This window comes from Littorina saxatilis, linkage group LG13 (genome assembly GCF_037325665.1).
Source record: "Littorina saxatilis isolate snail1 linkage group LG13, US_GU_Lsax_2.0, whole genome shotgun sequence".
Lineage (NCBI taxonomy): Eukaryota > Metazoa > Mollusca > Gastropoda > Littorinimorpha > Littorinidae > Littorina > Littorina saxatilis.
Genome location: NC_090257.1, coordinates 26,971,081 through 26,996,664, shown reverse-complemented (window position 1 = coordinate 26,996,664; position 25,584 = coordinate 26,971,081). Strand labels below are relative to the sequence as shown.

At 43.5% G+C, this 25,584-nt stretch overlaps 1 protein-coding gene across 1 annotated transcript in view; it reads right to left on the bottom strand.

Moving 5' to 3' along the window:
* Positions 1 to 123: 123 nt before the first annotated feature.
* The window catches only part of LOC138945407 (uncharacterized), a 27,697-nt gene continuing 2,236 nt past the window's right edge, over positions 124 to 25,584 (bottom strand). The window contains exons 2-11 of the mRNA XM_070316840.1: positions 23,398 to 23,599; positions 9,617 to 9,722; positions 6,373 to 6,485; positions 5,838 to 5,906; positions 5,471 to 5,564; positions 4,959 to 5,071; positions 4,125 to 4,218; positions 3,701 to 3,810; positions 2,961 to 3,075; positions 124 to 2,034 (exon numbers count right to left, since the gene is read on the bottom strand). Of these exons, the coding sequence (XP_070172941.1) occupies positions 1,902 to 2,034; positions 2,961 to 3,075; positions 3,701 to 3,810; positions 4,125 to 4,218; positions 4,959 to 5,071; positions 5,471 to 5,564; positions 5,838 to 5,906; positions 6,373 to 6,485; positions 9,617 to 9,722; positions 23,398 to 23,443 (993 nt within the window). The 5' untranslated portion in view covers positions 23,444 to 23,599 and the 3' untranslated portion in view covers positions 124 to 1,901. The remainder of the gene's footprint in view (positions 2,035 to 2,960; positions 3,076 to 3,700; positions 3,811 to 4,124; positions 4,219 to 4,958; positions 5,072 to 5,470; positions 5,565 to 5,837; positions 5,907 to 6,372; positions 6,486 to 9,616; positions 9,723 to 23,397; positions 23,600 to 25,584) is intronic.

Here is a 25,584-nt window from a genome sequence, read left to right as displayed (position 1 = left end):
GGGGTGGGGGTGGGGGGTGGGGGTATAAACATGTGCTGTCGTAACAGGCAGGTTCGACTGTACACGATTGCAAGGTAACAGCCATGACACAATTACAAACAAAAAGGCTTATGAAAACAGGGAGGCCAGACTTCGTTTATTTATTGACATGAGCCAAGAGAATCATTACAAAAGATCTTTTTATATGACTGGACAAAATAATGTGTCTTCATAGAGTAGGTCAAGAAAAATAAGCATATAAAATGGGAATGAATACAAAACTTCCTACGCCACATCCTTCGAAACTCCGTTTTTCACACCCCTTCTTTTTTTTCTTCGCTCATGGGCTGAAACTCCCACGTTCACTCACAATTGTGCACGGGTGGGTTTTTACGTGTATGACCGTTTTTACCCCGCCATTCAGGCAGCCATACGCCGCTTTCGGGGGAGTTTTTCACACCTCAAAATGTATGTGACATTGCGTTTGGCAAAAGATTGAAATAAATCGCTTAGATCAATGACATATCTCCGACACGTACATCAAAGGCGAATGAATACAACATCATTACTAACGGTATATCAATCTAAACTCGGTGCCCTCCTTTTTCTCAAACGCTAACTACAACACAGGTCTATTTCTCTACAGTGCCAAAGAGAAATATTACACTCTTATAACGTGAGTGCTCACATTTTGTCTGTGAAGGGAAGTGAAAGGTAGGCTTACTAACTATACATAAAAGGGGAATGTATATAATACATCCTACGCTCTACTTTTCCAATTGAGGTTGCCTCCCTTTAGTCACAACACACTAAAACTTGAATACGTTCCACAACTCAGGCTTTTTTTTTTGACAAGGGCGAAATGGGGATATAACGAAATCAGATGCGAATGAACACAATATTCTGTACGAAATAACTATAACATGTTCATGAAAGGGGAATGCATAAAACATGTCGTACGCACTTTGCTTCAAAACTCGGTTTTCTCCCTTCAATCAAACATAGCGCTGGCTACGGAGAGTTCAGTCCGCTTTCCATTCTTACTTTTTCAGTTATCAGGAGATTTTAGAAACTAAATGAACATTTCCTAATAGTGCTGTAAATACAGTAATAAAACATCGAGAAAACTAGAGAAAATGACGGTTTAAAATTAAGGGCTTGTACGATACAGAAATAATGTATGCAGTCAGAGTTCTTTACAAAATCAAATGACATGGTATGTAATTCGATTGCCTCAAAGCCATAATACATTTAATATTACAGCATTGCATTATTACTATTTCCTCTATGCTCGACTTTGCTTCTGGCAAAACAATGCAAGTCGATGAATATTCAGCATAGTTCAGATCTTTTAACTATGATATTCATAATGTTATGTAAGTGATTCCTTAAACCAGGTACCACCAATCATTCAACGGACACAGAATAAAGCGATTGGGGGGATCCATCAATTGAATATCCCTTATGAAACGTCTTGTTTATCAAAAAGCGATCCAAGGTAGGCTGTTTTCTTTTCAAAAAGAGCGCATTACAACAAGGTTATGCATGAGTAAGTAGCGTACGTATATAATGTATTCCATATTCCACATGAAACGTCCTGGTCATCCATCAAAACGATGCCGTGGCATTATTAAAAAAATCTGGGACAAAATCTGTTTGACTTTCAGAAGAGTGCAACAGCGCCAGGCTGTGCGTGATAAAGTAGTATATATCATTTATTCCAGATTCCACATGAAACGTCCTGTTCATTCACTGAAAAGATGCCGTGGCATTATTAAAAAAAAAGCTGTCTACTTTCAGAAGAGCGCAACAGCGCTAGGCTGTGGATGAACAAGTAGCGTATAGTATAAATTACATATTCCACGTACATGAAAAGGTCTAATTTATTCGTCAAGAAGATGTTTGTGTCAGAAACATTCCTTTCAGAACATTCCATCTCCGAACAACCAGTAGTACCATGGGGGGAAGCTAGCCTGCTGTTGTCGTCTGCAATGTGACGTCACTTCCTGGCCGTTGTAGAAAAATTGAGCGTAACATCCGCCGCAGTTTACGTCCCTTTGGGAGAAAAAGAAATCATGTGTATGAGTAAATCCAACTTGACAGAAACAATATTGTACCATTTTGTATGAGTCAATCCATCTCGAGTAAACGTGGTCGAAACTATACTGATAAACGTCTTAGTTTAACAAATAAAAGATTCACATCACATGCCTGTTATTTTGTTTACATTATGTTTGCAAGATAAGATCATTGTTTGGGCTATTTAGCGCCCCAATCTGATGAACAATTTCTGCCACAAAGGTCATGTGACAGACGCTCGAATGTCGACTCGACAAAATCCTGCTGCTGCTACTACTACTACTACTACTACTCAGTACTACTACTACTACTACTTCTAAAACCACTACCACTACCACTACTACTACTACTTCTACTACTACTACTACTACTACTACTACTACTACTACTACTACTACTACTACTCAGTACTACTACTACTTCTAATACTACTGCTACTACAATTACCAGTACTACTACTACTACTACTACTACTACTACTACTACTTCTAAAACGACTACTACTACCACTACCACTATTACTACTACTACTACTACTACTACTACTGTACTACTACTACTACTCAGTACTTCTACTACTACTACTTCTCATACTACTACTACTACCACTACTACTACTACTACTACTACTAAGTACTACTACTACTTCTAATACTACTGCTACTACAATTATCAGTACTACTACTACTACTACTACTACTATTACTGCTACTACAACTACTACTATTACTGCTACTACAACTACTACTACATCTACTACTCAGTACTACTACTACTACAACTACTTCTACTACCACTACCACTACCCCTACTACTACTACTACCACTACCACTACCACTACCACTACCACTACCACTACTACTACTACTACTACTACTACTAGCCGGTTGCTGTGATTTACCTGCACATAGCCTGGGGGTAGTTGGCACACGAAGACACTCGACAAGGGGAATAATCGCACCGCACAATCTGGTTAGACGGACAACCTCCGATGCTTTGAGTTTGGCTCATGTCAGCTGAAATGTAGAGAAACTGATTTACCACAGAGACAAATTAAATGCAAAGCATGTTGATGCATGGACAGTTCGTTCGAGAAATGTATTCAGTCATCCGTTTAGCTTATACTTACTTACTTACTTACTGCCCGTTATGCCGGTTGGCATCTACTGAGGGCAGCAACATCCGTTTTAGCATGTTAATGGAATTACAATAAGGAGTATACGACTTGTTGTGGCGAGGCTAACTTTCAGGGAGAGACTTACGAAAAGCTGCTCTCTTTTTCGCTGGTGCTGCGTGCAGCTTGGCCACCCAGCGGTAAAGGCTGAAAGCGAAGTGTGACAAGCACATGCTTGAAAGTCAACAAGCTGTGAACGCATCACAACCATTCGTTGGGCTACACTAAGGAGTGAAATTGTACAGTGATACGGAATAATAACAACGACGTAAATGCGCGTGCGTGTGTCTGTCTGTCGACTTGTTTTGTCCGCATGCCTCCCTGTCTGTCTGTCTGTCTGTCTGTCTGTCTGTCTGTCTGTCTGCCCGTCTTTGTCATGTATACGTTTAATTTTCCACAGGCAATATGACATCGGGAAAGACTCGACACAAAAGCAATAAATGTAACAATAACAACAGTCCGCTCACATGTCAACAGGGGTCTTCCTACCGCGGTCAGGGCCTGCTGGCTACACTGTGACGTCACTTCCTGTTGCCCCACGAAGAACTGCGCATTGCATCCTCCACAGTAGTTATCTCTACAAGAAGGCACAACATGAAAGACATGACATCAAGACCGCCACCCACCCCATATATATGAATATTTATGCACACACACACACACACACACACACACACACACACGCCACAAACACACTTACACACACACACACACTCTCACACACACACACACACACACGCACACACGCTCACGCTTACGCACACACACACGCACACACACACACGCACGCACACACACACACACACACGCACAAACACACACACACACACACACACACACACACACACCACAAACACACTTACACACACAATAACACAAACATTCGAGCACCTGCATTGTGCTGTGGGGAGTCGTGGACAGGAGTTGATGGCGCACGGCCTGTTCGCACAGTTGCTCATCTGCTGACCGTTGGGACACGCGTTGTCTGAAACAACGCAAACTATTCAACCCTCGAGCAAAACAAAAACAGTTTAATGTCGTTTTTTTAAATTCAAAACAGTGCGAAAAGGCAGAGGGTTTTTTTGTGTGTAAATGTTTCGGGTCATCATCTGAGATCTAGCGAGGCTCTTACATGCTGAACGTTCGGACACACGTTGTCAGAAACAGTTCAATGCAAACTATGCAAGCCTCGAAAAAACAAACAGTTTACCGCGTTCTTGTTAATACAAAACACTGCGTAAAGGCAAAACCCTCTCCGTGTAAACGCTCCGGGTCATCATCTCAGATGTGGCAAGGCTTTTACATGGGGGAAATTATCTCTTCATTTTGACAATTACCAAGAATCAACAGCTTGACTGCTTTTTCTGCGAAGTGGACGTTTTTCATGAATTAATTTGTTAAAAGCTACATTTGCCATCGAATGCCCGTCACAACCATAATTATGGGCACCACGTGAGCGCAGCTTCTCTTCCAAAAAAGGGCCATATTGCAAACCAGGAGGTATTAAGAAAAAGTCACGTGGAATACGATCCCATAAACAGAGTGACGAAGGCACTCCAGGTATGGCTATAGACAAAAAGCGTAAGTGAGAATTGTACGACACCGAATTCCTGGCACCGAAGAAAAATAAACAAGGATTGAAATGAACAAGCAATTTTCATCCTAAGTATTTTAGTTTTTTTCGTTGTTGGTTATTGTTGTGAACAGTGAACCGAGTATACGTACTGTTAGCTTGCGGGTTAGCCACTGTCGTCTGCTCATTTTGCACAGGACACTGTGACGTCACTTCCTGCTGTCCCAGAAAGTATTCCGCTTTACATTGACCGCAATAATTGTCCCTGAAAGAAAATCATTAGTTCCTGTGAAATGTGATGATAATGATCATCATTTGCTCTTTTTCCTCTTACAGTCACGCTATCACGTTCCAGGGAAAAATCTTTTCGCTAAAACTATGAAGCTCAAAAAACACACACACAGGCGCACGAACGCACGCACGCACATGCACGCACGCACGCACACGCACGCACACGCACGTACGTAAACACACACACACACACACATACACACACACACACACACACACACACACTCGCACACACACACACGCGCACACACACACACACACACACACATACACACACACACATATATACACCCACACACACACCCACATACACACACACACACACACACACACACACACACCCACACACACACACACACACACACACACACACTTGCAAGTAGCAGTCGGCACACCCGGACAGGCGCTGACAGAACAAGGACTCATCAAACAGCTCACCATGGGTTGACCGTTTGGACATCCAGAGTCTGAAAAGTATGCCATCTTGGTATATCATTCGTGCCTCAAAGAATTCAACCTGACCGACATTTCTTTCTGTTCTTCGTCGTTTTGTTTTTGAAGGGTAAACAAAACGTTATAAAGTCGAATGGAGACAATAAAGTTGGTCGGGGAACTATAAGTAAAGCAATACAAACTATTGATATGCTGAAAAAGACAATTCTGATTTGTTTTGGGTGTGTCTTATCTAATTTCAAGACTTGGCCTAATAAGTCTTCGTGTTGTGGCGCACGTGCACTCACTTGTTGAGCCAGCGCTGCCCCCGTCGTTCACTGTGTTGGAGCCCGTGCCACCCGTGTTCACTTTGGGGCCTGCACAGAGAAGTAGAAAGATTGTGTCAACGATCATGTAGACCACTACAGATCTCTGTGCGTGTGAGTGCATTGTATGTAACGATTTTTTTCTTCCACAATGATTGTACAGCGCTCTACGCATAGAAACACACACACACACACACACGCGCGCGCGCACGCACGTACGCACGCACGTACGCACGCACTAACACACACACACAAACACACACTAACACACACACACTCACACACACACACTCACACGCACTAACACACACACAAACACACACTAACACTAACACACACACACACAACCACACACACACACACACACACACAACCTCACACACACACACAACCACACACACACACACACACAACCACACACACACACACACAACCACACACACACACACCACACACACAACCACACACACACACACACAACCACACACACACACACACTCACACACACACAACTTACTTGGTGATAAAATGGAACTTAAGTCTGCGCCGAGGTCGCTACCACACTGTGGCGTCACTTCCTGTCCGTTGTACCAGAACTCGGCATCGCAGGTCGTGCCACACGAATAATCCCTGCAACATGGATGAGATGGTGAGATGACCACTCGGTGAATCAGTTATTCGGTGGGCAATATTGAGTCTAGCTGCCATTGAAAAACTGCCGTCTTTACCGTTTGTATGATGGTGGATGAAAGTCGCTTGTTCATTTCGGGCGGGGATGTAGCTCAGTCGGTATCGCGCTGGATTTGTATCCAGTTGGCCGCTGTCAGCGTGAGTTCGTCCCCACGTTCTGCGAGAGATTTATTTCTCAGAGTCAACTTTGTGTGCAGACTCTTCTCGCTGTCCGAACACCCCCGTGTGTACACCCAAGCACAAGACCAAGTGCGCACGAAAAATATCCTGTAATCCATGTCAGAGTTCGGTGGGTTATAGAAACACGAAAATACCCAGCATGCTTCCTCCGAAAGCGGCGTATGGCTGCCTTAATGGCGGGGTAAAAAACGGTCATACACGTAAAATTCCACTCGTGCAAAAAAAACCACACGAGTGTACGTGGGAGTTTCAGCCCACGAACGCAGAAGAAGAAGATTTCTATCCATGGTATTCTCTCAGGTGCCAGGAGACTGGTTCCGAATAACTCTCACTTCCTCTTGTACACACGTCATTTGCATTTAGAGTGCTCTCTTCCCTTTGTTTACCAAGTCTCTAACCAGTGCTCTGCCTCATTTGTTCAAGAGTCCTGTCGATGTCTTAACCGCTAGGCTACTACGCCCCGTCGCATGCTTGGTATACAAATTAACCAAACCTTGATAAGTTGATAGCCCTAATAGGCTTGAGGTTTGCTGGCCGATGTGAATGCGTGATATATTGTGTAAAAACATTCCATCTCACACGGCAGAAATTAATATGTAAAGCGCTTAGAGAACGTCAAGCGCTATATAAATCTCCCCACACATACAAATCTCCCAATACATATGCATGGTACAACACTTGAAATCATGATTCTTGGTACAAAAGGGGTCAATTCAGTATGTGTGTCAAGAATGAGAAGAATTATCCTTTTGAGATGAATTGTTGCATTGAAAGAGTCCTCGACACAGGCTGCTTGTAAAATACGCCTCAACAAACTAAAATTCATCCAAACCATAGCCACACTATCAAATATGTCGTGCAATTTGTCTGGGGATAACACGTACATATTGCCAGCTATAATTCTAAACGTGTTCTGCAATGAGTCTGCGAATAACAAGGACATTTTTCCATCCACAATAATAAACAATCATGTTCTTCAATTCGACTGGGGAAAAACAAGTACAAATTACCAGCCACAATATTAAATGTATTCTGCAATGTGTCTGCGAATATCAAATGTTTACAAGGACAATTTTTCAGCCATAAAATTGAACATATTCGTCAATTTGTCTTGGGAAAACACGGACAAGCTGCCAGGCATAAGAATAAATATGTTCAGCAATTTGTATGGGGATAAAGACAAAAGTTGCTTGCCACAATATTAAATGTCTTCTGCAATGTGTCTGCAAATTACCAGCCACACTTTTCAACATGATCCGCATTTTGTCTGCAGAAAGCACTGAAAAGTTGCCAAAAAACTATATCGAATGTATGAAAACAGTCTTAGGGTCTACATGCACACAGCCGTTCCTGGTTTACATTTTAGTTGGGGAAGGGGTGAGTTAAAAATAGCCAGGGCTGAGGGAATCATTTGGCTACCAACAGCTGAGGGAATCATTTGGCTACCAACAGCTGAGGGAATCATTTGGCTACCAACAGCTGAGGGAATCATTTGGCTACCAACAGCTGAGGGAATCATTTGGCTACCAACAGCTGAGGGAATCATTTGGCTACCAACAGCTGAGGGAATCATTTGGCTACCAACAGCTGAGGGAATCATTTGGCTACCAACAGCTGAGGGAATCATTTGACTACCAACAGCTGAGGGAATCATTTGGCTACCAACAGCTGAGGGAATCATTTGGCTACCAACAGCTGAGGGAATCATTTGGCTACCAACAGCTGAGGGAATCATTTGGCTACCAACAGCTGAGGGAATCATTTGGCTACCAACAGCTGAGGGAATCATTTGGCTACCAACAGCTGAGGGAATCATTTGGCTACCAACAGCTGAGGGAATCATTTGGCTACCAACAGCTGAGGGAATCATTTGGCTACCAACAGCTGAGAGAATCATTTGGCTACCAACAGCTGAGGGAATCATTTGGCTACCAACAGCTGAGGGAATCATTTGGCTACCAACAGCTGAGGGAATCATTTGGCTACCAACAGCTGAGGGAATCATTTGGCTACCAACAGCTGAGGGAATCATTTGGCTACCAACAGCTGAGGGAATCATTTGGCTACCAACAGCTGCAGCCAGCACACTGTCAAGCTCGCTTGCTGGTTATATCCAAATGCTTCCCCGCGATACAAAAAAAAAGTAAAAAGGAAAGAGAAAATGCAAAATATTTCGCCTCTAAAGGACATGATATGGGTTAAATGATAACTTGAGTTTTTACGCCCTCACGGCTTTTGATGAGATACACAAGTGTATGCGTGTTTAGGTGGTATCAGCCATGTGCACTTATGGCAGATTGACCGAGGTCTTTTACTTGCCACTGTGGTGACACGGGGTTGGGATATGGCTTCCGTCTCTGGGTCTTCACATAAAGTTGACCCGTGTCCGTCCCGGCCCGAATTCGAACCTGCGACCTTCCGATCACAAATCCATTGCTCTACCAACTGAGCTACCGGGCCCCCTTCCGCGCGATACCGGGAGAGGGAACTTATCAGTGGCTGGCACTGAGCGAGCCTGAAGGTGCTGTGTTATCTCTTCTGTGGGGGAAGGCTGGGTGCTAAATATAACTCATCCACGGTGCAGCTTAAAGAGTCAGAAATCTTCTTCTTCTTGTCGTTCGCTGTTAGATCGTCAGTCCGGACTGCAGGGCGAAACGTGCTGTCCTCTCCAAGTCCTCTCTGGGGCCGTATAGCTTCTTTTGTAGCGCTGTCTCCTCTGGCCAGGTGGTGTCCCTCAGAGCACTGTGGTATGGACAAGCCTGCAGGATGTGCTCTGCTGTCTGATTCTTGCCACACGGACATAGGGGGGAGGGAACTAGCTTCAGCTTTGTGGCCATATGATGGTTAAAGAGTCAGAAATGAAAGCCTCGGAACAGCCTTGTACAACATACCTGCACGTTGCTAGCGGGAACTTGGGACACGATGCCAGCAGACAGGGGTCCACGAAACACTGGTTGGACTGTAGAGCACACGGCTTCAGGCTCTGCTCGCCAAACACTGAGACAACACACTGCATTCATTACCAACACACGTTGTTCATCTCACAACAGTCACTTTGTTATTTAGATTAACAACACACGTTGTTCATCTCACAACAGTCACTTTGTTATTTAGATTAACAACACACGTTGTTCATCTCACAACAGTCACTTTGTTATTTAGATTAACAACACACGTTGTTCATCTCACAACAGTCACTTTGTTATTTAGACTACCAACACACGTTGTTCATCTCACAACAGTCACTTTGTTATTTAGATTACCAACACACACAACAAAATTCATGCAGAAGAAGAAATGAATGACGGTGCACAAAATGAACTGGACAGATACCGGCACGGTTGGCCTAGTGGTAAGGCGTCCGCCCCGTGATCGGGAGGTCGTGGGTTCGAACCCCGGCCGGGTCATACCTAATACTTTAAAATTGGCAATCTAGTGGCTGATCCGCCTGGCGTCTGGCATTATGGGGTTAGTGCTAGGACTGGTTGGTCCGGTGTCAGAATAATGTGACTGGGTGAGACATGAAGCCTGTGCTGCGACTTCTGTCTTGTGTGTGGCGCACGTTAAATATCAAAGCAGCACCGCCCTGATAATTATGGCTCTTCGTGGTCGGCTGGGCGTTAAGCAAACAAACAAACAAACAAACTGGACAGATTCAAGAGTAGATGGATGGATAGTATAGACTGATTGTTGGATGGATGGATAGTATAGACTGATTGTTGGATGGATAGATAGTATAGACTGCTTGTTGGATGGATGGATAGTATAGACTGATTGTTGGATGGATGGATAGTATAGACTGATTGTTGGATGGATGGATAGTATAGACTGATTGTTGGATGGATAGATAGTATAGACTGCTTGTTGGATGGATGGGATAGCAGAGTTATGAAGCTCAATAAGGCGTATGAATAATGTTGTTCGTTCTTTTTTTCTTGCGTCTATATTTTAGTCGGGCAATTCTTGAGCCCGTTCTTTTCAATTCGACCAGATCTTTTCTTCCTCTGAAAAGTGAACATCAACAACTTCTACTAATTGTTTGACGTAAACAAACAAAAAACTCCCTACTTCTTCTCTCTTTTCATTCCCTATCCCTCCCTCCTCTTCTCCCAACCCCACCCCTATCATCCTCACACGACCCCACCCCTATCATCCTCACACGACCCCGATTTACCATGCGCATTTATGACCACTAAAAAAACATCGACAAAGCAAAACAACAACAAAACTAATGATTGTCACTTCACACTACAGGTGACAACTTAAACAGGGACTGGCACTTGTTGCTTTTGGCGTATTGTTTACGCCAAGGCAGGTAAGTTTTGCCTGGGGTTTTAAATAGAAACAAGAAGAGCAAACGCTCGATCGAGTCACTTTCGCAGTTCTGAATATTATATGAGGCATCAGAGGCTGAGATGGACAGGAAGAAATTGCTATTCACAACACAATACAGATGTAAATAATTTGATGTAAAGAATAATCCTATAAAGTTTGAATCAAATCCGATGAATAGTTTCAGAGATATGATATTTCATTTTTTTTCCTTCAAGACATACCTGTGACCTTGAAAAAGGTCAAAGGTCACCAAAGCAGACGTCAAAGTGTAGAGGTCACTGGGAGTCACGTTCACATAAAATTTGAGCCCGGTCACTTTTATAGTTTCCGAGAAAAGCCCAACGTTAAGTTGTGTGTTGCCGAACAGAAAAGGCTAGTTATCTCCCTTGTTTTTCTGATAACGTTCGTAAAAGGCTACAGATGTAAATACTTTGATGTAAAGAATAATCCTACAAAGTTTCAATCACATCCGATGAACTTTGTCAAAGATATAAAATGTCTAATTTTTCCTTTGACGCTGACCTGTGACCTTGAAAAAGGTCAAAGGTCAACGAAACCATCGTTAAAGTGTAGAGGTCATTGGAGGTCACGACTAAACAAAATATGAGCCGGATCGCTTTGATAGTTTCCGAGAAAAGTCCAACGTTAAGGTGGTGTCTACGGACGGACGGCCGGCCGGACGGCCGGCCGGACAGACTAACACTGACCGATTACATAGAGTCACTTTTTCTCAAGTGACTCAAAAAGACAATCCCTCCCTTTGGAAACATATCAAAACCTCAACTTCCTCACTGCTCATCGTGAGTAGTGGGAAAGTTTTAATCATTAATTTCGCCAATTTGTACCAGTGCACGTTAAAGTGGGGCGGGGATATAGCTCAGGTGGTAGAGCGCTGGATTTATATTCAGTTGGCCGCTGTCAGTGTGAGTTCGATCCCAGGTTCGGCGGAAATTTATTTCAGAGTCAACTTTGTGTGCAGACTCTCTTCGGTGTCCGAACCCTCCCCCCGTGTACACTACATGGGGTGTGCACGTTAAAGATCCCACGATTGACAAAAGGGTCTTTCCTGGCAAAATTGCTTCGGCACAGTTAATAATTGTCTACCTATACCCGTGTGACTTGGAATAATAGGCCGTGAAAGGTAAATATGCGCCGAAATGGCTGCAATCTACTGGCCGTATAAAATTTCATCTCACACGGCATCACTGCAGAGCGCCTAGAACTGTACCCACGGAATATGCGCGATATAAGCCTCATTGATTGATTGATTGAAAGTTCTTTCACACACAAATTCCCACTTTGTGAAGACAGAACACAGGCTGTTGATGTGTCCAATTAATCAAATAACTAGTGCAGGGATACATTGTAAAAATCTGTCTAAATCTGAGATGGTGAGCCAAATGGTTTACATGAGAAGGACTGTGCCTTTAAACATAAACGAGTTAGGGGGAGGGGGGGATCTTCAACTGTAACACTGACCGTGAACTAGAAACGAGGGTATAAATATTCGCGTGACGCTCTTTAAACGTCACAAAACCCTCACAAAACGTCTGCTCAAACGTCATAAATGATGTCATATGTCATGTAAGCAGTTTTCTGTGATGTGATCTACTCTGGGTTAAATACGATCTTTGTTTGTGCAGAACGCTTTATCGCTGATTTAAATAGTACGACAGGGGCGGAGCAGTTAAGCCAGAGGGGGGGGGGGGGGGGTTACAACCTGGGGTCCAGGGGTAGACCCCTTGTGGGGTATATGGGCAAGGCCCCGTTGGGGGGGTCTGGAAGCTGAAGAGTTTTAGCTATTTTATGAACAATTTATGGCTTATCCTTGATTTTAAACATTATCAACTGGTGTCAGCAGCCACTCATTATTTCTGTTAAAGTTAGTATTAAATCCCTTTTCTTTTGGACAGCCGGGGGGGGGGGGGCGGGGCGGAACCCCTGTAGCCACCCCCCTAATCCGCCCCTGTACGGGCAAAGTGACAGGAGTTTCGTTAATTGCATGCTCGTTTCCTGGTATTGCGTGTCGTGGGATGTTCAGAACTTTGATTTATGTACGCAACGCGGGGACGAGGAACATATTACCAAGCAAGATCAAGCTAAACACTAGCATTTGATAACTTGGTATAGAACGCAGGAAATAAAGGACAGATTCGAGGAAAAGATTCAGTCTTAAATCTCTCTCTCTCTCTCTCTCTCTCTCTCTCTCTCTCTCTCTCTCTCTCTCTCTCTCTCTCTCTCTCTCTCTTTCTCTCTGTCTCCCTCTCTCTCTCTCTGTGTCTCTCTCTCTCTCTCTCTCTCTCTCTCTCTGTCTCCCTCTCTCTCTCTCTCGCGGGTGAGCTGTTTTCAGATTTCTGGTAAGACGTGCTTCTTGATCGTCCGGTGAAATGAGCTTGTTTAACTATTTCTAAACCACTAATTGCTGCAATTTTTGCAATACAAGATGCCTACGTGTCCTGCATTGCACCGTGCAAAAATTGGACAATTTCAACCAACATTGACTAAACTATTGATGAAAAAAGTTCGTCGTCGAAAACAGGGAAAATATTCTCCATTTTGCAAGTGGGACTACTACACGGACTTATCATACAGGCTCGTGCTGACCACGTTCTGTATTCTCGTGTTTTTGACCATCGCTCAGTGCACTGTGCTGTGTTTCAAACACTCGGACTCTATCACGACCACTGTCCACTTCTACGCTGGAGGGTGCGTCAGTCAGAGCTTGTTTTGTGACAGTTTTTCTTCCATCGGCGCGGTGTTAACAAGTGACAGGTATTCTGCGATGGACATGCTACAGTGGAAACACCCGTCTGCTAGACAAGCTGGCAATGCGTGTCACTCACGGTATGTAAACATTTCGACTGCCATGTTTCTAATGTTGTGCGGCGACATCGAACTCAACCCAGGGCCACTGCCAGAAATGGAGGAGCTTATCAACGGGCTGGAAAATAGACTGGAAATGAATCTGGGCAACAAAATTGATTCCTTCAGTGCAAAGGTAGATCGGATGTCATGCCAATTAAATAACATATCACAGAAACTGAAAGAGGGTGAACAAGCCATGGATGATATGAAAAAACGCACTGCTGCACTGGAAAACAAGATGTATCAACTTGACGAAGAAATAGAGAAACAACGTATCCATTCTAGGCGTAACCATGTTATTTTTTACGGTGTCACTGAGACGTCTGGTGAAACAGGACAGGATTGTGCCAGAGCAGTGCTATACACCATTAACCTACACGATGACACGGGCAAGGAGTGGCAGCTAGACGACCTTGACCGAGCTTACCGCCTCGGACAGCATAGCGAACAGCGCTCTCGCCCTATCCTGGTGAAGCTGCACAACGCTAACGACAAGCGTGCACTGATCGCCAACCGCAGCACTAGACAGAGCCTGAGGTCAGCTGACGTCTCCATGAACGACGATCTGACACCGAGACAGCGAACCACGCTCACGGAGCTCCGAGACCAGGGCTTCACGGCCTACTACAGGGGAACGAGGCTGCACAAGAGACCCAGGGAGCACCGAGGTGAGCAGCAGGAACGACAAGCCAGAGACAGCAGTCCAAACACGGAGGCTACCACCTCGTCCCATGACTTCCCATCGCTGCCCTGTCGGCCGCCCCAGTCCCCTGCTGCCCCCATCACCTCATCCAGCGTAGACGCCCTTACCTCCCCCCAGCGAGGCGTAGACAACAGGGTCAACCGACAGACCCCGATATACGCGGGCAGGGGGCGGGGTAGAGGCTCACCGACCACCGACATCTCCAGTGACGACAGTAGCGGGTGCGGTGGGGGTCGGGGCGGCGGACGGAGGGCTCAGCTGGACGGCGGAGCAAGCAGTCAACCCGGCGGTGCTGGGTACACGGCCACAGCCGATCACCCGGGCGTGAAGACACGCAGCAGGCTCCAGACGGGTTCCACCGCTGGCACTGCCCGGGGGGCAGGCCATGGCGCCACAGGCCAACGCCAAGGACGTATCGACACGATGCTTGGTGGCAGTAAAATCAGTGACTGACGGCACGGGCACGTCACATCGGCAGTAGAAGGTGGTAAGGGCACGTTAGAATTTCTCACTTGGAACGTCGATGGCTTGGCTTCTAAGCTACCTGATCCTGATTTTCTGGGCTATATCCTGAAGTTCGATATTGTCTGTCTTGTAGAGACATTTTTGGATAAAGCATTCGACCTATCACGGCACTTTAGTGATTTTCAAATCTTCCAGAAATCGGCTAGGAAGCTAACGAGTCATGGTAGGAGGTCAGGGGGCGTCGTTGTTCTCGTAAAGAAAGATATAAGTAAGTTAGTCTATCATGTTGAGACTGAATATGATCATATCTTATGCTTAAAACTTTCCAAAACATTGCTTAATACAGAGGGAGACATTATTTTCATGGCAGCCTATGTCCCTCCAACCACGTCGCCATATTATAACACGAAACAGACTAAATGCCATATCGATGAGTTAGAGTGTTGTCTCCTTGACATGTTTGAAAAACATGGAGATTTGCAGGTCATTCTTTGTGGAGACTTAAACGCAAGAACAGGCCAGTATCAATCTAACGTGTGCCCTGTCGATGAAATGGATAGCGCCGATAAGCGATGTGATCCCTACGTTTGCACCAGGTCATCAGAGGACAAGGTGGCTAACCAATTTGGTTGGGAGCTACTTTCCTTTTGTACATCTTTTAGTATGCATATTTTAAACGGTAACTGCACTCCTGATTTATCAGAACACTTTACATATGTTTCTGTACATGGAAATAGCGTCATTGATTACTTTGTTATCTCTGATGAATTATCGTCACGTTCTAAACGTCTAGCCGTAGATGAGAGAGTTGAGTCATCGCATATGCCCCTCTGGTTTACGTTTAGCGTCGATTGTGCCCATGCCCGTCCTCCCATCAGTGAAGCAACACAGCCACCTACAAAAAGACTCATATGGGACAGAGAAAAAGAGCAAGAGGTCAAAACTTTGATCCAGTCTGAAAGCTTTGTAAACAAACTGGCCGCTGCTACAGCTATGATCAAAGAGGACGCAGAGGGATCAGTGGAGTTGTTTACGTGTGCTTTGAAAGACGCTGCCAAACCAATGGAAAGGGTGTTTAAAAATGACTCACCTTTAACTCATTCGAGGCGCAGCTAAATTTCCCCTGTGTTCCCTGCCAACGCGCGATTTAGAGCCATTTTGAAAAAAATATTAAAAATCAACAACACAAGATAACCTTACATACCTTATGTTTTTGCAAAGTTTGAAACTTACTCTTTTAGAAAATATATGAAACATTTGAAAGTACATACCTTTTGTTGTCTTCATATCCACGCAAAATATCCAATTTGAAGCAAAACAAAAAAACTTTCTACGTCATGGGTTCATCATACACAATGTCATGATCGACACTTGCATTGCCCGAATCATCACCCAAATGATCGTCCATTGGCACAAAATCGTCACCAGAATCTAAAATATCATCTCCACTATCATCATCACTGAGGTCAAGATCAGAACCGTACTGAATAACACGTTCTAGCACTCTTTTCAAGTTACTACGTCTCAGCAGAACGATCCGCCATCTTGGAAAAGTCAAAACACGTGGGTCGCACACCGTCAACAAAATTTTTATTAATCCCAACAATTTAAGGGAAGGAACTGTTTACAGTGAATGGTACCACTGTAGACAGATAGAAGTTCATTGCAGGGGTTGTTTCCCTTGGTCAGCAGGACCGTTTACACCGTTAAAAATTCGTGATATCCGTCGGAACTCAAGTGCCGGCACGCAGCCAACGCTAAACACAGATGTCGGAATTCCAGTTCCGACGCGCCTCGAATGAGTTCTCCGAAAACAACAAGTGGTTCGATTCTGAATGCCGAAAATTAAAAAGACAAACACGCAAGGCATTTCGGATGTACAAAAAGGAAAAGACAGGACAAGAGAAAGACAGGTTAAAGATGTTATACCTAACGGAGAGAAAGTCATACTCCAAAGTGCTCAAACAGAAAAAAGACAGTCATAAACAAAATAGAGTGAATAGCCTGCTGTTGAATATTTCTGACTCCCATGCATTTTGGAAGGAGATAAAGAAATTCAGGAGGAAACGTAAACCCGCAGGAACTATTGACAATCAGGCATGGTATGATCATTTTAAGAAAGTACTTAACGAGGATGATGATAGAAGGCATGTTCAAGAACATGACCATACTGACACTGAAGAAGAAAACGAACTTGACTGCGACATTCTCAACAGTGATATTACCGAAGAAGAAGTGAGGACTGCTTTAAGTGGCTTAAAAAAAGGGAAAGCAGCGGGACCAGATGGCGTTTTAAATGATCTCTTAAAAACCACAGGTGACACAATCGTCCCCTATCTTTTGACGTTGTTTAACGACCTTTTTAGGACTGGTGACTACCCTTCAGATTGGGCAAAGGCTATCATTCAACCAATATTTAAGAAAGGTGATGATGAGAACCCTGACAATTATAGAGGCGTCTCTTTGTTAAGTTGTGTGAGCAAGTTGTATACCAGTATTATGAATGCCCGTTTGACAGCGTGGGCTGAGGAAAACAACATTCTCTCTGAGTCACAGGCGGGTTTTAGAAAAAATTACTCCACAATTGACCACATGTTCACTCTTTATGCAGCAGTTACCAAGCAGCTTCAACTAAAAAAGAAGTTATATGTTGCTTTTGTGGACTTTCAAAAGGCGTTTGACACCGTTAAAAGGGATGTTTTGTGGAATGTTTTATTAAAGATTGGTGTAAAAGGAAGAATGTTTAACATGCTTAGGTCAATGTACTCATCTGTTCTCTCTTGCGTCCGATGTAACTCTGGCAATACTGATTATTTTGAATGCCTACAAGGCCTGAAGCAGGGCTGTCTAGCGAGCCCAACGCTTTTTTCGTTTCTTATAAACGAACTTGCCTCGGAAATAATATGTAAGGGCAGACACGGAATTCAAATGCTTCCCGGCGAGATCGAACTGTTTCTTTTGATGTTCGCTGACGACATTGCACTGCTATCATCGTCCATAGTGGGTTTGCAAAACCAACTGAACATCTTACATAACGTTTCAAAGCGTCTTGGGTTAAGGCTAAACATGAATAAAACCAAAGTCGTTGTTTTTCGAAACGGTGGTCATTTAGCCAAAAGTGAGAAATGGTTCTACGGAAACGCGCAAGTATCAAGTGCTAGCTCTTACAAGTATCTCGGTCTGACATTCACAACCCAAGCCCGTTTGAATCTCTCTTTCAATGACGCAATCACCAGAGCCAAACAAGGTGTCATTGAGATTTTTAAAGTCTTATGGAATATAGGATGCCACGACATGGACATATTTTTCAAATTATTTGATGCGCAAATTGCTCCCATCTTGCTCTATGGCTCAGAACTATGGGGATGTTTTGACTGTTCACAGATTGAAAAGGTTCACATGTATGCCTGTAAAAGATTACTCGGGATCTCGTCAAACAGTCCAAACCAGATGGTGTATGGGGAACTTGGAAGATGCACTTTGTCAATCCTAGCAAATATCCGAAGCGTAAAGTACTGGTTGAGACTTAACTGTATGCCGGATTCGAGATATGCAAAGATGTCATACATCATGTTAAAAAACGCAGTTGAAAGGGGAAAACAGAATTGGGTCTCACAAGTTAAATGCCTCCTTTGCATGAATGGATTTGGAGATGTGTGGTTGAACGGGTCTGTAGGTAGGGAATGTGCGTTTATTAGAACATTACAGCAACGTCTGCAAGACTGCTTTGAGCAAAACTGGCACTGTAAACTTGATACAAGTGTGAGATTTGATGTATACAGGATGTTTAAAGGAGAACTTGAAAAAGAAAAGTATCTGGGTGTCATTGAAAACCAGTACATACGCAAAATGTACACAAAGTTCAGACTGGGCATTACACCATTGAAGGTAAATAAACTGCGCTATAATCCCGAGTGCGCTGAATCCAGAAATTGTACATTTTGTAAATCAACTGAAGAAAATGAAAACCACTTCCTGTTTAAATGCCCAGCTTACAATGCAATCCGTCAAAAGTACATTGGTGCTTGTTTTGACCTTGACCAGTTCTCCAACTCATCGTTGTGTATTTTACAGACTGACAACAAATTACGACTGATTGCATTGTCAAATTATGTGTTCTACGCGTTTAGACAAAGAGAAAATCAATTGTGAAATAGACCGGTATGATCGTACAACCCAAAATCCTTGTCTTCATCTTACTGTATTTTTTTTTTCTTCTCTGTTTTTACTTCTTGTGCTAGGTGTTGATTTTAAGTTGCCTTGCTTCCGGACGGTCAAGTCCACTTTGTTCACATGCTAACTATTTCTCCCCCTTGTACATACACATTGTGTTTGATGCAATAAAAATTCGCCTTCGCCTTCTCTCTCTCTCTCTCTCTCTCTCTCTCTCTCTCTCTCTCTCTCTCTCTCTCTCTCTCTCTCTCTCTCTCTCTCTCTCTCTCTCTCTCTCTCTCTCTCTCTCTCTCTCTCTCTCTCTCTCTCTCGTTCACTCTCTCTCTCTCTCTCTCTCTCTCTCTCTCTCTCTCTCTCCGTCTCTCGTTCACTCTCTCTCTCTCTCTCTTAGCCTGAACATGTTTATATTGTTGATGCCTTATTTGTACCTTTTACACGTTTCAGTAGATAAATGTACCTAACTAATTTCATAACATGACTTATGTAACGATGCTACATTGCTATTACTTGCAACGTAGTTGCTTCATTGACTCCTCAGTTTCACGGATTTTGTCTTCCCTCGAAGTTTCACACGTATTTTGTTGCTTGAAACAGTTTTCATTATACCTTTGACAATAATATGTCATGTTCGTTTGTATGTATATTTTTGTTTGTTTGTTTAGTCTGTTAATCGTTTGCTTGTTTGTCCTTTGTTTTTATTACTTCTTTAATTGATATTCCAACATTTTTAAAAGGTATTATCATTAGATTAAACCCTCCCATGGGCGAGGGCTGGATGTAAAAAAGCACCTGTTTGCTTATGCCATTACCCTCGTTAATAAAGAATTTGTCATTGTCATTAGCGAGCTTTAGATTGACCAACGAAACTTAGTTCGTAGCGATCCCTTTCGTTTCCGGTTATGCAATCGGGAAATCCCTGCGAACTTTTCTTCGCGCCTGCGGTTCTGAGGCGGTAGCACCTTTAGAAGCAGACGAAATGTTTGTCGTGCTCATCCAAACCAATGGCTAAAACATTGGATAGTGTTCGTGCGCATTCATAAGGATACACCATTAAAGTGATTTTACATCTTTACCATGCCCAGGGTAGTCACCTGAAACCTAGAAATAATGCAAAACTTATGTTGAAAATCTCAATCGAAACAACAACTCGTCCGCCATTTTGTAATTCTGAGCGCAAAAGCAGACCAAAACAGCACCCTTTTTGAAGAGCAAAGTACACCTATTTTAGCGAATCGACACAACAACAAAATGGTGTGAGAATACAGTCAAAACATTTATTCAAGCTTACGTTAACAGCAATTGACCCAATACATGCAACAAATACCAGAAACATACCTACGAATCACGATTCGTCAAAATGATGTTCGCGCAACGAAGAATCGGACGTAATGCAAATGAGGAGGTCGTGACCTTCCGGAAGCGCAAAAGTGATGACGTAGACAGGGGGTTTTCCCACGAAGAAAGACTACGAACTAAGTTTCTGTGCTTTCTAAAGCTCGCTATAATGTCATCGTCTCTCTCTCTCTCTCTCTCTCTCTCTCTCTCTCTCTCTCTCTCTCTCGCTCTCTCTCTCTCTCTCTCTCTCTCTCTCTCTCTCTCTCTCTCTCTCTCTCTCTCTCTCGCTCTGTCTCTCTCTCTCTCCCTTCCCCTCTCTGTCTCTCTCTCTCTCTCCCTCAAATGCAAAGTTGTCCAGCATCGGCCAAGGCTGGACGTTGAGAAGAACTTAATATTCTTACTCCATTTTTCTTGCATTTGTTCCTCTACTGAGCTAAACGTTTGGGGTATTTTTCAGTTATGGTGCAGAAATTTGTTCGCAAGATTAATATTGGGGCTTTGGGTAAGGAACGGAAGCCTAGAAAGATTTGGGTGGGGACGTTGCTGAAGATAGAAACCTAATTCACCAAGAAAAAATACAGCAACAACAAAACAAAACAACAACAACACCAACCAACAACAACCAACATACCAACAACAACATACAGCCAACAACAACAACAACAACAACAACAACAACAACAACCAACCACCAACAACCAACAACCAACAACCAACAACCAACAACCAACAACCAACAACCAACAACCAACAACCAACAACCAACAACCAACAACCAACAACCAACAACCAACAACCAACAACCAACAACCAACAACCAACAACCAACAACCAACAACCAACAACCAACAACCAACAACCAACAACCAACAACCAACAAACAACAAACAGTTATATTATTTTGCTGATTTTATTTCCTGAGAGACATCTATTTTTGTGTGCAAATGTGTTCATCCAAAAAATAGCTCTTTGCAGGTTAAGATTGTTGTAAATATGCCATAGCGGAGGGATGCTTTTATTTCGCGCAAAAGACCAAACAGATATGACTTAGTGTGAACTACCATTTACTTGGGGAGCAATTTATCTCTACATAAATCTTTACTGCGAACCTCTAAAGGCCACACACACAATTGGTTTAGGGTAACGTGACCAAAAACAATAGGGTCGGAAGGTCGGCTTTTATTTTCCTTTTTTTTTTCAACGAACATCACACTTATCTTGACCTATCAGATTCACCTGATGACGTCTCGGTTGCTGCCTGTGTGTGTGTGTGTGTGGTGTGTGTGTGAGGTGTGTGTGTGTGTGTGTGTGTATGTGTGTGTGTGTGTGTGGTGTGTGTGTGAGGTGTGTGTGTGTGTGTGTGTGTGTGATGTCGAGTTCAAAGGAGCTAATTAACTTCCCTTAGTCTCGGTATGGTTCGCAAAATGTGCCAAAGGTTGGGGTGTTTTTTTGTGTTGAGAAATGAAAAAAAAAGTGTTCGTGTTGGCGGGAATAAAATAATAATGATGGTCGGTCGGGTAACCTCAAACCAACATTTTGTTTGTGTTGGCCTAATGCTTTTCCCCAGAAGATCGGTCACAATTGAGGACACCACAGCGAAAGTTAGTGAGGTTCATGTCCCTTTCCATCATTTATCATAGAATGCCCCGTGGCTTACACGGAGGGTCAGGAAACGGTCCTTTTATGGGGGACAGTTTGGTCTGTGATTGACCCACACTGCTGTCCTCCCTGATGTCCCTTGTCAAGGAAGGGAAGATGGATCACCATTGTCAGTTGTCACCGTTGGTCACTGACGCACACTCACAGGGTCAGGAGTTGTACGGGGTCACAAATCACATGTTTCTGCGTGTCTGCCTGTCTGACTGTCTGTCTGCGTGCCATTCTGTGTGTCTGTGTGTCTGTCTGACTGTCTGTCTGCGTGCCATTCTGTGTTTCTGTGTGTCTGTCTGACTGTCTGTCTGCGTGCCATTCTGTGTGTCTGTATGACTGTCTGTCTGCGTGCCATTCTGTGTTTCTGTGTGTCTGTGCTTGTGTGTCTGTCTGTCTGACTGCATGTCTGTCTGTCTGTCTGTCTGCCTGTTTTACTTCATGACTGTCTGTCTGCCTGCCTGTCTGCAGGTCCGTCTGTCTGACTGTCTGTTTGTCTGGCTGACTGGCTGGCTAACTGTCTGTCTGTCTGCCTGACTGTCTGTCTGTCTGCCATTCTGTGTGTCTGTGTGTCTATGTGCGTGTGTGTCTGACTGTCTGTTTGTCTGTCTGACTGTCCGTTTGTCTGTCTGCCTGCCTGCCTGCATGTCCGTCTGTCTGCCTGACTGTTTGTCTGGCTAACTGGCTGGCTAACTGTCTCTCTGTCTGCCTGCCTCCGAACTTTGTCATTTGCCATCCCTTTTCGCAAGCATCCAGCTAGATAGCTGCTGTGTTTGTTATATGTTCTAATTTCTATATATATACATATATGTATAGGTTACAACACGAGTGGTTTTTTATATGGCTTGTATTTCAGTCAAGACCCAGCGGATGAATATCATCGGGAGACACGATCTCGTGGATCCCTATGATATTCATCCGCTGGGTCTTGACTGAAATACAAGCCATATAAAAACCCACTCGTGTTGTAACCTATACATATTATCTACTAATCTGTCTGTCTGTCTGTCCATTGTCTGTCTGTCTGTCCGTTTTTCTATCTATCCATTGATCGAACTAAGTTAGTAACTATTTATCCATTCGTTTGTCCGTCCGTCCGAGCGCGCGCGCGTGTGTGTGTGTGTGTGTGTGTGCGCGCGAGTGAGTTACCTGTATTAATAAGTAAAACAAGAACGGTGACCAGCATCACGCTCATCTTGGCGTCTCAGATTCACTCAGTGACGTGTCCGGTGTGGTCTATGACGTAATTTTCTGCCTGACGTCACACAATCTTTTGGTTATCCCTCCAGAATATCCACTCGTTGTGTCTTGTTGCTTATGAATTGTAATCCAAAATCCGACCGCCAAGCACCTGCAACAGCAACAATGGAAAAGCTGATGATGAATGTGTCGGCCTACTCCGTATTGCATCGCTCCGATCTGATTTTGGCTGGCAGTCATAGTACACTTCACTTGACCCCTCCCCCCCCCCCCCCCCCCTCTTTTAAGACTAAAACATCTGAGAAATTCAGGTCTTAAAAGGGAGGGAGTCTTAAAAAGGAGTTAAAATAGCAGATTTTATTACCAGAATGTCTGGAAAGATCGGGTCGTAAAAGGGAGGAAGTCTTAAAATGGGGGGGAGGGGGGGAGGGGGGGTCTTAAAATGTTTGTTTGTTTTTTTAAATGTCAAAAATGAATCGTCACGTGCTATAGTTTTTTCAGGTTTATAGACAATCAATATTTATGATGTGAGCATGAGATTAGTGATGAGTTTTGATGAAGCTTAGTTACGAAAGCTGCTAGATTAACGCTGGACTTTTGAGTGGATGGGTCCATGAAAAGAGTGATCGTAGTTTGCTTGCTGTCAATCTTAAACACGTAATTTCACAAATACCCAGCTTTCTTCAATTGCAAAGCTGCATATTTAAGCCTGAATTCTCTCTCTTGTTTTGTATGCACACAGCTGTAACGATATGAATAGGGTCCTGTTATGCTATATTGCATTGTTTCCAAAGTGCCTGCATGTATTTTGAACAAATGATAATGATGCAACGTCATCATACAGGAAATACATAGAACGTCACAATGTTTACGTCACTAACACAACGTCAACGCTCGTGAAGACAAGGGCTGACTTTTTCAAGATTTTGTGCATGTGCACAATCTGTCAGACCTCATGTCGTGTCATTCTGCTAATTCATTCATCAACTTTTTGTCGGTTCCCTTCCCGCACAGGACATTTATGTTAAAGCGCTTGCCCTCATGACACAGATATATTCCTAAACGTCTTGACAGACTTAAAAACGAAAGCCCTGGCAAAGGATTTGTTTTGTTCGTGACTTCAGTGTCACATTTACCTGATAATTATGATAATCGGAGTGAAACTCTATTGGATAGCGGGGCAACTATGGCCTGGATGTTGCAAAGATTTGTTTTCTTGTGTAAATTCACGCCAGTCGTTGGTGTCAAGCCTCAAGACCTTCATTAATTGACTTCGCGAAGTCTTTTTTTCTCTCAAAACTTCAGTGCCAAAGCTTCGTGGAGTAGACTTCGCGAAATCGACTTCGCCCTAATAATTTTAGGATTGACGTACTTTCCTCCACCGTTAAAAAAGTTCGGCCACTCTTATTTACCAATGACAGTACAGTGTTCAACGATTGGAGAGAATGTTTGGCGTTTTTCCGATTGCCGACAAACGACAGCCCTACTCTGGTATTTCTAGCTTAGCCCAAGTCCCAAATTAATGCCGTAATTAAGAGGAAACAAAAACGTAATATGACAAATAACACATATAGTTAAATATCCACCGAACCAATCTTGCATAAGTAAGTACTTTTATTTCTGGACATCTGTCTGGCCATCCACCAAGAGCAAAATATGACGGAGGAATTTGAAGACAAATAGTTCCGCCTAATTCGGTGCTTGTTAAGAAAAGCTGACTTCAAAAAACCACGTAAACAGACAGCCAGCCAAACAAACAGACAGACCGACAAACAAACAGACAGACCGACAAAAAGGATCTAGGGACAGACAAACAAAAAGCCAGAGAGACAGGCAAATAGACAGATATACACAAACAAACAGACAGTACAAAAATAATGATACCCACATCGTTCAACAAACAGTGCTTCATTCTGTAAAAATGAAAATGACGTAACGTTAATATGGAGACGATGATAAAAACAAAATGGGCATGGTCACGTGATGGTGGGACCAAGACTGACAATAAGCGAGACTTGTTCCGAACAGTTTTCCTGATGTCAAATGCTCTATCTCCAATTGATTTTTAAAAATAAATTTGTGATGACAGACAATAAACTCAAACTTAATGACGACAAAACCAAAGTTTAACTCGTA